General features: G+C 38.3%; 1 protein-coding gene across 1 annotated transcript in view; it reads left to right on the plus strand.

Moving 5' to 3' along the window:
* The window catches only part of TECPR2 (tectonin beta-propeller repeat containing 2), a gene marked incomplete at both ends in the record, with an annotated part of 33,790 nt that overhangs the window by 12,881 nt on the left and 6,909 nt on the right, over window positions 1-14,000 (plus strand). Inside the window, 6 exons of the mRNA XM_079536659.1 lie at window positions 1,480-1,660; window positions 3,081-3,222; window positions 4,030-4,270; window positions 4,990-5,083; window positions 5,899-6,128; window positions 9,499-9,647. Coding sequence (XP_079392785.1) covers window positions 1,480-1,660; window positions 3,081-3,222; window positions 4,030-4,270; window positions 4,990-5,083; window positions 5,899-6,128; window positions 9,499-9,647 — 1,037 coding nt within the window. The remainder of the gene's footprint in view (window positions 1-1,479; window positions 1,661-3,080; window positions 3,223-4,029; window positions 4,271-4,989; window positions 5,084-5,898; window positions 6,129-9,498; window positions 9,648-14,000) is intronic.

The following is a 14,000-nucleotide window of genomic DNA, read 5'->3' on the forward strand; positions in this document are numbered from 1 at the left end:
GACCTTCTGATCATCTTTGTGGCCTTCCTATGGACCTTTTCCAACAGCTCCATGTCCTTCTTGTGTCCGGGGCCCCAGACCTGGACGCAGTACTCCAGATGGGGCCTCACAAAGGTAGAGTAGAGAGGGACAATCACCTCCCTGTCGCTTCTGGCCATCCCTCTTCTGATGGAGCCCAGGATACCATTTGCTTTCTGAGTTCACATAAGTGCACATTATCAGCTCATGTTGAGTCTTTCATCAACCAACACTCCCAAATCCTTCTGCTCAGGGTTGCTCTCAAGCAGTTCTCTGCCAGCCTGCATTTATGCTTGGGATAGCCATAGTTGCAGGACCTTTTACGTGGCCTTGTTGAACTTCATGAGATTGGCATGGGCCCACCTCTCGAGCCTGTCCAGGTCCCTCTGGATGGCATCGCTTTCCTTCAGCACGTCACCTGCACCCCTCAGCTTGGTGTCATCTGCAAAATTGCTGACGGTGCACTTAGTCTCACTGTCCATGTTGCCTACGAAGATGTTAAATAACGTTGGTTGCAGCACTGATCCCTGAGGAATATCACTCATCAGTTGTCTTCACTTAGACATTGAGCCAATGACCAAACTCTCTGAGTGTGACCATCCAGCCAATTCCTCATCCAGTGAATGGATCAAATGCTTTGCGTGAGTCCATGTAGAGTATATCAATTGCTCTTTATCCACTGATGCTGTAACTCCATCATAAAAGGCCACCAAGTTTGTCAGGCACAATTTGCTCTTGGTGAATCCATATTGGTTGCCACCAATTACCTCATCTTTGTTTTCCATGTGCCTTAGTAGGGCCTCTAGGAGGGTCTGTTCTATGATCTGCTCTTTGAGTTAGAAGCATGAGAAGACTAAGCAAGAGCTTGATCTATTAGGGTGTTTCATATAGGTGTGTAAATCTGTCCTCAGTGTAATTGTAAAAAAGAAGCGCGTTCCTCCAGGTTATAGGTTTAAAGATGTAAACTGCCTGTAATCTACCAGCACCTCTCTCCTTTCAGTACTTCTTGCTGTGCTAGGCTCTTCTGAAATTGTTCAGCTGCCTCTATGCAGATCAGGTTGTTTCTTCTTGGCCTGTTTGGGGCAAAAACTCTTGTGGTGTTGTCTTCAGTGCTTCTCTGAAGTCTTAACACATTTTGTAAATGGAAATTCCTGATACTGACACTAGAGGGAGAAAAGGAACAGAAATGGTGGCGCAGGACTCATAGGCTCTGCAAGATGTTGAAGGATGCACAATGTTTTATTTCTTAAAATAGAAATCCAGCGATATTAGAGGAAGTGATTAATAGTTGATTAAAAGAGCAGACTATCAAGACAATAGTGATCAAATGAGAGGTGTTAACATCAGAGATATTTCCCCCAGCTTTTTCTTTTTTTTTTTTTTTTCCCTGTTGGTAGCTTTTTCTCTTTCAGTTGCAAAAAGTCCAAGTTTGTAAAGCAATCCTCCTTTTCTGATTTCTAGGCCTGAGTGTGGATCGTCCTTGTGCCAGAGCAGTAAAGGTTGATTGCCCTTATCCACTGTCGCAGGTTACATCCAGAAATAATGTTGTGTGGGCATTGAGTGAGCAGCGGGCCCTGCTCTACCGGGAGGGAGTCCGCAGCTTTTGTCCTGAAGGAGAGCAGTGGAAGAGCGATATTGTCAGGTAACGGTGCTGCAGCAGGCCAGCTTCGTAACCAGAATGAAACAAGTTGTTTTCGTGTTAGAACTCCTTGATGTTTGCAAACTTGTTATCTGAACCTCGCTGTGGGTAGCATGTGGGTATTATATGTCTGTATATATGCGCACGTATCTCCTTTCAGTCTTTGTGGAGATGTATCCAGTGTTTTTCTGTCTGATGAATGGCTTTTATGCAGTGAAAGAAACCACTGTAAACAGAAGTAATAATTCAGTTAAAAGAAATTTTAGGAAAGTGAGAACAATGCTTAAAAGACTCCTAATAATGTATGATAACATGACTTCTTTGATGGAATACTTTCTTTAATCTATGCTCTAATGGCTTTAATGTACTCTTTAATGTACTGAGCTATTTTTTTCAGAGACTGAATCTCAGCATTGTCTTGCCCACAGCTTTTCTATTTTCCAGTCACAAATTTTTTACAGATACTCTGGGTAATTGTTATTTCGCTTCCTAGTTGGTCCTGTGTTCAGAGTAGGTAGTTTGTGATAAATTTAAAAGCTCCAAGTGTTTACTGCTGGCTTTGAGAATCAGGAATACAGTCTCTTGTAACATCAGCATGAAGCAAGTATAGAAAGAAATTCCAGTTCTTGCAGTCATATGACTTTATTTCCTCCTGAATACCCTGTTGTGAAGTTCCAGCTTGTTACCTCCCAGTCTGGTACTTGACTCTTCTTGAAGAGACTGAAGATACATTCAGTGTCCTGTTCAAATCTGAAATTTGCATATCATTTTGTCAGTTTACTTAAAGAAGATGTTTGCTTGGCCTACAACTTACATATGCTTAATGTTCTTCTTTTTCATAACAAAATAGCAGAAAGAAATCCATATTTGTTTTTAAGTTTTCGAGAAAAGTTCTCAGAAAGAAATAGCATTGTTGCCTACTCGTTAAATGCCTGATAAGATCATCTGATACCGTTGACCTTCTGAACTTAAAGATGATTTATTTTGCAGGAAACTTGCAGTCCAACTCAGTATTTATCTCTGCTTTGTAGTTAGGTTCAGTTTTCTATTTATGATACCTGAACTGCTAATATTGATCTGTGAATAGGGTGAGGAAATTGAAGGAGATGTATTCATGGAGCTGCTTTACCAAAAACTTAAGCTGTTTTTTTTATTAACTACTGAACAATTTAGTTTTTGTCTTATTGTTATGTTTCGGAGTTTCAATCTTTAAAGATCTTTAAAGAAGTTGTATTTTGTTGTTGAATGGTTTTTACTTGTGATCATTCAAATTTATTAGTTTGCATAACAATAACTGAAAGTTTGAAATCAAATGCATTTTTGAGCTTTTACAGTTTGAACTGCTGTTAGCAGCTTCCTGAAAACACCACAGGCCTAAATTTGAAGTGGAGTTTTTAAATTTTATTCTGATTTGCATTTCCAGTGAAATGCAAGCTTTGGAACCAGTGTGTATAACCCTTGGAGATCAACAGACACTGTGGGCTTTGGATATCCATGGAAATCTGTGGTTCAGAACTGGTATAGTTTCAAAGAAACCTCAAGGAGATGACAACCATTGGTGGCAAGTAGGCATTTATTTATTTACTTCATTTTTTAATTTTGCTTTCAGTTTAATCTTCTGCCCAGGGTTTGTTTTCTCACAAGTTTCTAAGCATAAAATGTAATGAATTGCACAATAAATAAAAGTATTCTTTATTCACTGTATTAAAGCTTCAGGATGACTGTGGCTGAAATCCCTTTTCATGTTACAGAAAAGAGGAAAACAAGTATTCCATGGTCATCCAGAGCAGCATCATGGTAGCTTTCAAGAATACAAGAAGTAGTCTGCCAAGTTGTATCAGTGCTACATGTAGCATGACACCTTAGCTCAGACTGCTTTTCTTCTTGTGCTCTCAAGCATTTCTTTCCTTTCTGGGAGTACCCAGACATTATCATCCTAATTGACCGTGATAAAACTTATGCAATTGATCATTTAGACTTCTCCTACCTGGTTTTTGCCATGTGACTTAAATTGCTATGCTGTGCAGGTTTCTCTCTTTCTTTTGGTGAACTGCAATTCCACCTCTTAATTTGTGGGGTTTAGTTGGAGAGAGATGATGTTCAGTCATCTCAAAACGTAGGACTTTCTTAAAGTGCAGATTTTAAAGTAGATTGTTAGGTAGGAGGGGCTTGTGGTTTATTATCAAGACTTGCTTAATCAGAATGTACCATATATTTCTTTCTCTTCCAACACTTAGAAGTCTTCTAATCTTGTGATAGATTTCCTGTACGGAAAACAAACTCAAATAAATGGAATATTTGATAATTTAGTGGAATATTCTGTCTTTCACCCTAAAGCTTAGTTAGTCATCAGTAACATTTTTCTTTTCCAGGTAAGCATCACTGATTATGTAGTGTTTGACCAGTGCAGCCTGTTCCAGACAATAATCCAGGCCACACATTCAGTGGCAACAGCAGCTCAGGCACCTGTAGAGAAAGTGGCTGACAAACTTCGAATGGCGTTTTGGTCACAGCAGCTTCAGTGTCAACCCAGCCTCCTTGGAGTTAATGGCAGCGGAGTCTGGATCTCTTCAGGCAAAAATGAATTCCATGTGGCAAAGGGAAACTTAATAGGTTAGTGTGATTTGAGTCTAATGTTTCCAAATTAAAAAAAAATAAACAGGAGAAAGTAACTAAACTACAGTTCGATCACCACAGGAATAATCCGTGGGGAGTCAGGGCAGCTTCAGCAAAGCAACTCCATGTTTGAAAACCGTATCTTTAGCAAACAGTCTGAATGCTTTCCCATCCAAAGGGAAATGTTTTTCATGATAAATTCATTGTACACAAATGGACTGTACACAAGTTACTCTTGTTAGTACTTGTGTTTGTCTCTTCTCTTGGGTGAGAAGGCAGTCTTATGCTACTGTTCTTGTTATATGTAGGCATAATGGATCACAGTTCAGGATCAGTGTGACTACACAGAACAGCACTGTTATGGTATTACAGCAATAATGGAGCAATACTTTATTTTTCCAGATATATTTCCCCAAATAGAACTTTCTTTTAGTACATTTTTAAAATAGATAAACATTAAGGATAGGCATATACTGCTGTCTATTTAAACTCATCATCCATTTGGTCTCCTGTTGAAGACCATCAATTTTTTCCCTTCTTTTTTCCTGAATCCAAATTCTATGTGAACATGCCATAAGCAATATGTATGTGTTGAGGCAATTTTCTTTCCAAAAAACAGCTACTGAAAGATTGGTGCAGAAAATTGTGTCTAGGTGACATTTGAATTGTAACAGAAAATTGACTTTCATACTAATGACACTGTTCTTTCCTTTCAGGCACTTACTGGAATAATATTGTGCCTCGTGGTACTGCTTCAGCCACAAAATGGGTTTTTGTGTTGGCTTCCCCAGCTTCATCTAAAGAAGGTTAGTGAATCAACAGTGTGGGCCTATGAGGCCTAATTTTAATTAGAGTGGCATTGATAGTGTAAGTAATCAAATACATTGAGTTACCTCAGGTTTTGGTTGTCTTTTTTTGTATATAGGGGTTTAAAATGTTTGAAGTAAGATGGGAATGATCTGAAAAACTAGTGGACGTAAAGTTGTGTCATTCTGACTTTGGTGCAGTGACATCCAATAGAGAATAAGTAGTCCTTTAGGAACAGGAGCTTTGTAGCTTGCTGCAGCATGCATTGCCAGAATCTGTGGTATGAAATCCTGGAACATGCTTTGCTGCAATGCCTGTGCTAACCAACTACTTTTCTTGTCAGTGCAGTTGTTGCAGCAGAGCTTGACACTTTATTGGTAAAACTGTGCTGCTGACATGAAAGAATTCTACTGTTGGGTAATGCAGTTGCTAACAATTGCAGCTGAATACACTAACTTTATTGGCAAACGTGTGTAACATAGAACTGGAAAGGTATGCTGGCTTTTCAAAAGCAATTACTAAGAAAGCAAGTAAAAAAAAGAAGGGAAAACAGTGCACTCTTACGTGTGCCTTCTCCATTTTAGTTTCTTCATGTGAGAAGGTTTTTCAAGTGAGATCATTTGCAACTTACTTGATGTAAGGGGGGAGTATTTCAGTGCCTAAATAAGCACTTAGGATGCTTATTTGTACTTGGAAGTCTTAGATTAAGATCTTTATTTCTGTCTTCAAATGTACAGATCATTTTCAGAGGAAGAATTAACTTTCTCAGAGTAGATTAGGAATGATTTTAATAACAGAAATCTCCTTACCATAGGAAGCTTTTTGTGGCTGTGCCAAAGCAACAAGGATCTGTTTTGTGTCAGTGATCAGAGTCCTCAGTTTCGTCCTTCTACGGTGCAGCTGCCACCAGAGACTGAAATGGTGCACTATTCTGCGTGCCAGGATGCCATTTGGGGTTTGGACAGTCTTGGGCAGATATTTATCAGAACTCTTTCGTCCAGCTGTCCAACAGGGATGCACTGGACAAAACTGGATCTCTCTCAACTAGGTATGGCATTTTTATTGAGTAGGCTATCTATTAACTCTAATAAGACAGTGTTTTCTTTCAGGTATGTCTTTGTTTTCTTGATCTGGAATATTACATTTACTGGATTAAACAGTACTTTACCATAAAGTACTGCTTTGCAGCAGAGGACCAAAGAACATGATAACCAGTCTGTGGATGCTTTCAAACAGTGCTCTCTGTTTGCAGGACACTTTTTATGCCTTTGTCCTACTTACCATTTTTAAGTTTGAGACCATTCAGCCTGACACCATGCTGTGCAAGTATACCAGCAGCTTTAAATATTTCTTGTACTATAAGCAGGGTACCCATAATCACATGGCCCTGGGCAGTTCCCTACTGAAGGCCCTGCATTTTGTGGGTAAATGCGTTCTTAACACTGACCAGAGCTTCATTGGGATCTTGGTTAAGAAAAACCGTGCTGTAAGAATTGCATCATCCGTAGATGATACAGCTGATGACACTCTTATGTTTGAGTTGATAGTGATCTCATGATTCAGCATAACGTTGAGAATGTGCTACTGGTTAACTGCCCTTTTTATTTGGTTAGGAACAGGAGCAAGGTTGTCTGACTACATTTTGATCATTAAAATATCCTCACAGTTTGGCTCTTTGCATCACAGTTAAGAGTAGTTCTGGCCACTTGCCAGCTTCCCCAGTTGTATTCTAATTGGATTTATTTCTTTGATAATTCGATTGTTAGAATACTCTCTTCTCTTTCTGATAACCTGCATTCCTATTTCAAGAGAATGTAAAAGAAGGGGAGACTCTGTGCTAGAATAAATTTAAGCTGTTTTGTATTTTTTCCATTTTTAATTGCAGTATTCATCATTGTCCCAATAAGCAATTTTATCTCTTGTATACTTCACCTGAAACTTTTCTAATAACATCTTTTAAAAAGAATTTATCTACCAGTCATAAAACATATTCTCCAGACCTGATAAATGGGTTCCAAATCACTGATTTTACCATAATTTAAGCAATACCTGACACCTTTTGTCTTTACTGACCTACAGGGTAGGTTTGTCTGTACCGTCCTTCTCATCTTGCTCAGTAGAGATTAAAATTTTCCTCAAGATGCCATTGCTTTCCAGCAGTTTAGATAATAGCTGCAAAACTGAAGTAATAGCTCCTTGATGTTGCTTGCAAATCTCAAAACATTGGTAAAGGCAGTCAGTGCTAGCAGACTGTAATACCTGGTGTACTGACTTCAGCAGTTCTGGGGTTCAGCCATCACATTCAGCTGTTCCTGATAGCTTTGTGGCACACTCTGGTGAGACTGCGGAAATCTGGGGCCAGGAAATAATTCAGACATTTTGCCTAACTTGGTACTGTGGGTTAATTAGTAAGTATGAAGAAAATTTCCTGCTTTCTTTTCCAGTTAATTGCATCTGGGTAGGTCACTGCTGCATAGCCACTGTTGTAATCTCAGACTTGTATTGCACTAATGGGACTGAAGAAATCCAGAGAATTATTGCTACTTATATATAGTTCAAATGTGTGTCTATTCTCACTCCTGAAATGTTAGGACTGTAAATTGAGAAAAACAGAGCAAGTTGCTGTAAAGTGAAATTCAGAATTCTCTGTGGAAATGATAGTATTGGGAGTACTATCTAGTAAATTGATTAGGGCTCCTCTGTCAAGGTTTCTAAGCACAGTAGAGTGACCTTTAGGCCTTAATTATAAATAATGTCTCTGAATTGCACTACTTTTTCCTAAACAGTGGTTGAATGTGGTTAGCACGACCTTCTCCTAATGTAAAAGCAGTAAGTGGGAAGAGAGAGAAACCCCCAAACATTTACATAAGGACTGCATTTTTGAATATCAAATTGTACTGTAGACGTAAATAAATCAGCTATGCCGAGTAGGTGATATGTGATTCCATGTCTGAGGGCTGTGATGCTTGTTTGGATCAGAACACTTCAACAGCTGAGACATCATGTGGCAAAGCCATTACTAGCAGTTGTACTTTGTTCCAAGGAATCATAACGTTTTAAATAAAAGCTGGACTTTGTTGCTGAGTGTGAAGCCTCTGACTGCAGCAGGAAGTTGTGCTGAACGTTCTTACCCAAAGCAGTTGAAGTTTGTCTGTATGGTTTTGTATGATATGCCATTCCCCAATAGGAAGATGGACAATGAAAGGGAGTTCTAGGGTGAGATAATTCAAATTCCATTGATTCAGAAAGTTAAGTAATTTTGGTTGATGCTGAGATATTGAGAATTTCGGTTAACTAAAGGATAGAAGCTGTGTAGTCCTGTTTGTTGCCTGTTCCTTGCCCCAGCAAGCCTTCCTGAATATTGCCTTCTGTATGAATAAGTCTTTAAACCCCTTCTTATGGGATAAAATCGTACCCTCTACTTGAGTGATGTACTTTACAGGGATTTGTTCCCAGATTCACATCACAAAATAGAAAACTGTTACCAAGAATGGGATACCCCAAGAGGTGCTGGCATGTTCTATCAACCAGCAAGGCCTATTTTTAGTCTTTAGTTTGGAGCGCGACCAGAGCATTCCTTCTGTGGTGTATCTGCACTGGTTGAGTCTCTCTTTCTGTAGAACATGTTTTCCATTACTTAGCATTGTGTTGTCCCAGTGCTGGAAGGCAAAATAAAGAAAATAAATAAATAAATGAAGTGTTACATATATTACATCACATGGCTATTCTGAAATGAACGTGAAAGAGTTCCAGCTGGCTCTTAGCTAGCAGTTCTGTCTTTACCAACTTTTAGTAACAAGACTGATGGGTGTGATTTGTTTATGAAGAAATAATAATAATAATTCCAAAACTTACTTATTTGGGAACTTTGTCTTCATTGTGTTTGACTTGCACAGAGTTAAAATACTGCTGTGCTTCTGACATAGATGTAATAAATAATAGATATGTACATGGAATATAAACCCACTTGAAAACCAACTCCTTTATTTACAAATGTGACACTGGTGTGTTAACACAGAGATGTACGATCCATGTGCTCTTGTATTTTTTAAAGTACTGGTAGCATTAGGAATGTTCATTGCTGAATGTATGGCTGAACACTGTGAAAAATACATAGGCATGGCCAGATACAGAGAGGAGTTCACATTAGGTCATGTGAAAGTTTGTCTAGACACTGATAACATTTGTTACAGAACTTTTCCTCTGCTTGAATTCGATTATTTTAATAGCATACTCATAGTGTGCTTTAGAGGTGGCAGTATCCTGTGACTTTAGATATTTATTTTTAAATTTAAGAGAAAAATACCTCATGTGTAGTACCGCTTGGTTTTAATCATTATATGCAGTAATGAAAGTGCGCATTATTAACCGAATGTGAAATTAAAACGCCAGGTTGCTAACAGCCTTTTTATTGTTAGGAGCTGTGAAGCTGATCAGCCTGGCCTGTGGAAATCAGCACGTTTGGGCGTGTGACACCAGTGGCGGTGTTTATTTCCGTGTAGGAACCCAACCTCTTAACCCGAGCTTGATGCTTCCTGCATGGATAATGATTGAGCCACCCATACAGGTAAAATGTTGATTTGAATTCTTTATAACACAGTGCTGTAGCCCTATGCCTTTGAAAAAGGAATAAGTTAACACTTAAGGAAAACAATAGGGCCAGATTTTAATGGTATGTCTTAAACGTTTGCCCCACGTGTTCAGTTTCAACGTTTACTTATCTTCACAAGAGAGAACCAACCCCGCAGTCAAAGAGTCAGTACAACGTACTCTGAATGTGCTGCCTTATTACAAATGCATCTAAGCCTTACAAGTCACTTTTTTCCAAAAGTGGAAACTTTTTTTCTTAGCCAAAAATTTCTCTAATAGTAATGCAGCAGCTTTGTAGGCATGTAGGAAAATGCAACCTTGAAGTGTGTGTGGAATACCTTCTTGTTTGCTAGGCAAGAGGCTGGACTAGAAAGCAGCATTAAGCAGAGGGTGTGGGAAGGCTTTGCTCATGGCATAGTGCCTCCTGCCTCATCCTTTATTCTCACCCTTGTGAGTCTGGGATGCTTGCCAGGGTGCAGTGCCTGGATCCAGGGACTTTTCTTATCACCCAGTGGTTAGAACTGTTCAGTACAACTGCATTTCTTTTCCTCCCTTGTTCTCAGAACATGCAAGGAAGGGATCCTTTCTACCTGCCAGCTGGGGGGATCAGGGTGGAAAAAAGCCTTCTAAAGTATTCTAGGACCGTATTTTCTGAATACAGAGTGGACAAAATAATTTCCTCCAGTGTCTGTTTTCTTATTTAATCTCTTCTTAAACCTCAGTGCTGCTCAAATGCTCAGGAAGTCAAGCTGTGAAATGGGTGTAATTCTGTATCATGGTTTGGGACTGCTGTAAGAGAGTTGACCTCTGAGTACCAATTTCATTCTTTGCTCCTTGGCACAAAATCAGTTGAGCTGTCTGCTGATCTAGTAGCACTAGATTTGTTTGCACATTCAATTTACGTTCTGTAGTGTTACAGAATTTCTTCTGAAGATTTTGAAATATGTGGTACTTTTAAAAGATCACACTAAGACATAAAAGTAAGTCCTTGGCAGTGTAGTTGCAGTAGTTTTTTGTGTGTGTGTTTTGTTTGGTTTTTTTAACATCATTCTCTTTGGCTGCTAGGAGATAAGCAAAAGTAAGTTACTTCTGTCAATCTTGGGTTATAGCAGCAAAGAAGGGCCAGGACACGAAACTGCAGCTTTGCATCTCATCAGTTAGCACAGCACTGGTTAGACTAGTTCTTCTCTGTTGGGGATGTGTCAGTCAAGCCTAGAGAAATGATATCTTGTTTTGCAGAATAACAGAGCAGGCTGATAAGTATTAAATGACTTAAGTGATACAACAAGGGATAGATTTAACTGCTGGAGAATGGATGTTTGTTGTTTGCTTGTTAAGAGGGTGCAGGGCAGCAGGAAGGGGAGGCTAAGAATAATACTCTTAAAAGGGGGTGGAACATATTCCACTTAATTGAGCTGCAGAGAGACAGAGATATAAATTTGTGCAGTATCTTCTTAGCAGATATTTGTTTATCCAGGAAAATAACTTCATGAAACCTTAAAACAGTGACACTATTTTGTCTGTACTGACTGCATTCTTTAATCTGTAGAAATTGGTTAAACTGCTCAATGCAAAGGTGTTTGCAAGAAGGTGGGAATTGCTGTGGCTTTAGCAGTGATTTCCTTATGGAGAAGGTCTTTAATTGGAAAAGGTTGAAAATCAGGTTACTTCTTTCAGCTTGCTGAGGAAGATGGGCAGTCGTTTTGGATGTTGCCTTCCAAAATGATAACCTTCTGCCACCTGGAGCACTGTCATTCTCTTTTTGTTATCATGCCAATTCCTGACATTGCAAACTCTAATGAGTCAATATAAAAGGGCAAATATTCAAACATTGCTTGCAGAGATGAAAACTTGTGGATTACATGCTTGTTTTGAGACAATTCCAGCGCATAGAAACAAATCATTAAAGTACTGAGGGAGCAACCATCCATGCTTTTGCAAAGGTTAAATGCAAAATAAGAGAACATGAACTTGAAAATTATCTCCAAATCCTAGCTCAGTGTTTGGATAACATATACAACAAATGACTGAGAAGTGGACTGTTCAGTGAAGAATATTTGCTTCTTAGTAGCTGCTATCTGTTCCTTAATTGACTTTGACATCATTCATGCTTCATCACTTTATCTTCACAACAGCAGAAGGATTGTAAGAAGTATTTGTGAGCGATTCGCTCATTTTCTGCTTGAAGAAGGAAATGGAAATTGCCTTTCACTTGCTTTAAGTGCAGGAGCATTCTCAAATAACATAATTTAAAACCGACTGTGGATATTTCGTTCCCTAGTAAATGTCAAAACTGATGTGACCTGCCATATCCCAGATCTCATGACTCGTGAGCAGCTATAGGTTCTGCTTGCACAGTGTCACTTCTTGTTTGAGGAGTGCTGTAATTGAGCAGCATCTGCTATTGCACAGCTTCACAGATGTACTTGGGGACAATAGCTCTGTTTAGATTTTATGCAAAAACAGTGAATATAATTCCAGTTCAGTTTTTGTTCTGTGATTCCATATGGCTTTTTCGAAATCTGGACCAGAGCTGTTCTCACTTTTTTGCTCCCTTCATAAGTCCTGACTGCAGTATCTCTTCATGAAAAGCAGCGTTTTGTGTTCTCTGCTCCCCGTCTTCTGAAGTTGTGGATGAGAGAAAGAAGTGATTGATGATACTACAGTATCGTGAACAGTAGTAGTTATATAGTCTTGTAGTCTTCTGCACTTCATCCGTTTTATTCTGTGGTTTAAATGTCAAAATTATGTAGTTAAGCTGCTTTTCAGAAGCAGCTTTAAAGGCATTGACAAAGCTGATCAAAACTCCTTGATGAAATGGTTTTAGTCTAGGAAATTGAAAGTGTTTTTCATTCCACTCTTAATATTCAAAATAAAACCATTGTCTGCATTTACTTTAAATGTAATTGTATTTAGTATAAATAAATGCCATGATACAAATATATGATAAATTATAAATAAATGTCGTTTAAAAAGGTTTACATTCACATTTAGTTGCATAAATACATAATTAGTAACATAAATACATAATAAAATACAAATACTGAGCAAGCAGCATAAATATTAACATAGATATTATGGAGTGTGAGTGTATGAGGCTGCACGTATATTCATTAAATGTAATGCTTTTTAAATTTGTCATCTAAAGAAACAGTCAGAAACCAGAGAAAAGATTAATACAGTCAATAAGACTAACATGGGTTATTGTAAAGCACAGGTTGATTAGAAGTTAAAAATTACTTTCACCTGAAACATTGTTTTGACAGATCTCTAAAAGTTGAAGGTCCCTTTGAAAGTAGTTCTTAATAAGTTTGGGGTTTGATTTTGGGCACATACTGAAAAAGGTGCTGAAGAAAAATCTGATTTTGAGAAATGCTTTTTAAAGTCTACATTAAGGGTTCTGTTAGATAAGTAGAACTTTTATTTAAGAGTGGATGGATGCAAATGGATGCAAAGATGAGGACAAATATTTGTAATGAGTTGCAGTCTATTGTAAACAATCTATCTTAGTCTAAAAATAAACATTTTATTAATTGCAATTTTCTTAATTACTACTCCGTGCTCTTTCATAAGCAAAATATTATAGAAAATGAAATTGTAAAAGCTCTTTTATTAAATCAAGAGGCTTATTTAAATATCTGTCCAAATGGTGGAAGGAAGTTATTTGAAAAGACATTTGCTGCTCAACTGCTGCATAAAGCTTTTTTGATTCTTTGTAGCTCCCGGGGTTGGCAGCAGAGTGCTGCTTAACTCAGTTTGCCATAAAATGAACTCTTGCAATATAGACTTTTCAAGTTAGAAAATCTTTGATTACTGTTCCCATAAACAGCCAACTAATTGCCTTTCTGTTTTAAGCTTGAGATTGCAATTGAGAGCAGATAGCTTCCCCAAGATCAGTAAAGATTCTATCTTTTCCATATACACACACTAAAGGAACAAAGCTAAGTTATGGATTGTTCACCCTTTCACTGTTATTCAAAAATTCTTAAAACTAAGGAGCAACTGTTAGAAATGGCATTTGAAATTTTACTGATTTCTATGTCATTCTGTCTGTGTGCAAAAATGAGTGCACAGTGGATTTCCTTTCTTTTCTAAACCTTCAGTTTTCATAATCTATGTTCAGCATAAGGAGAGTGGTTATGCCTTACAAATGTCAGTTAGAAATGGTTGCCAGGTCTTTGTTTCCTTTCCTATCTTTGAGCTCAGCTTACCGTACAGAACACACAGTACTAATCTGAAGACTTTCTTCCCTGCTTTGCTGTTGCATTTTTTGGTGAGGTTCCTGTTAAGGCCAGTTCTCTGTTAAGTCGTGCTTCACAGGAGGAAGTGA

This window comes from Tetrao urogallus (assembly GCF_951394365.1).
Source record: "Tetrao urogallus genome assembly, chromosome: 6".
NCBI lineage: Eukaryota > Metazoa > Chordata > Aves > Galliformes > Phasianidae > Tetrao > Tetrao urogallus.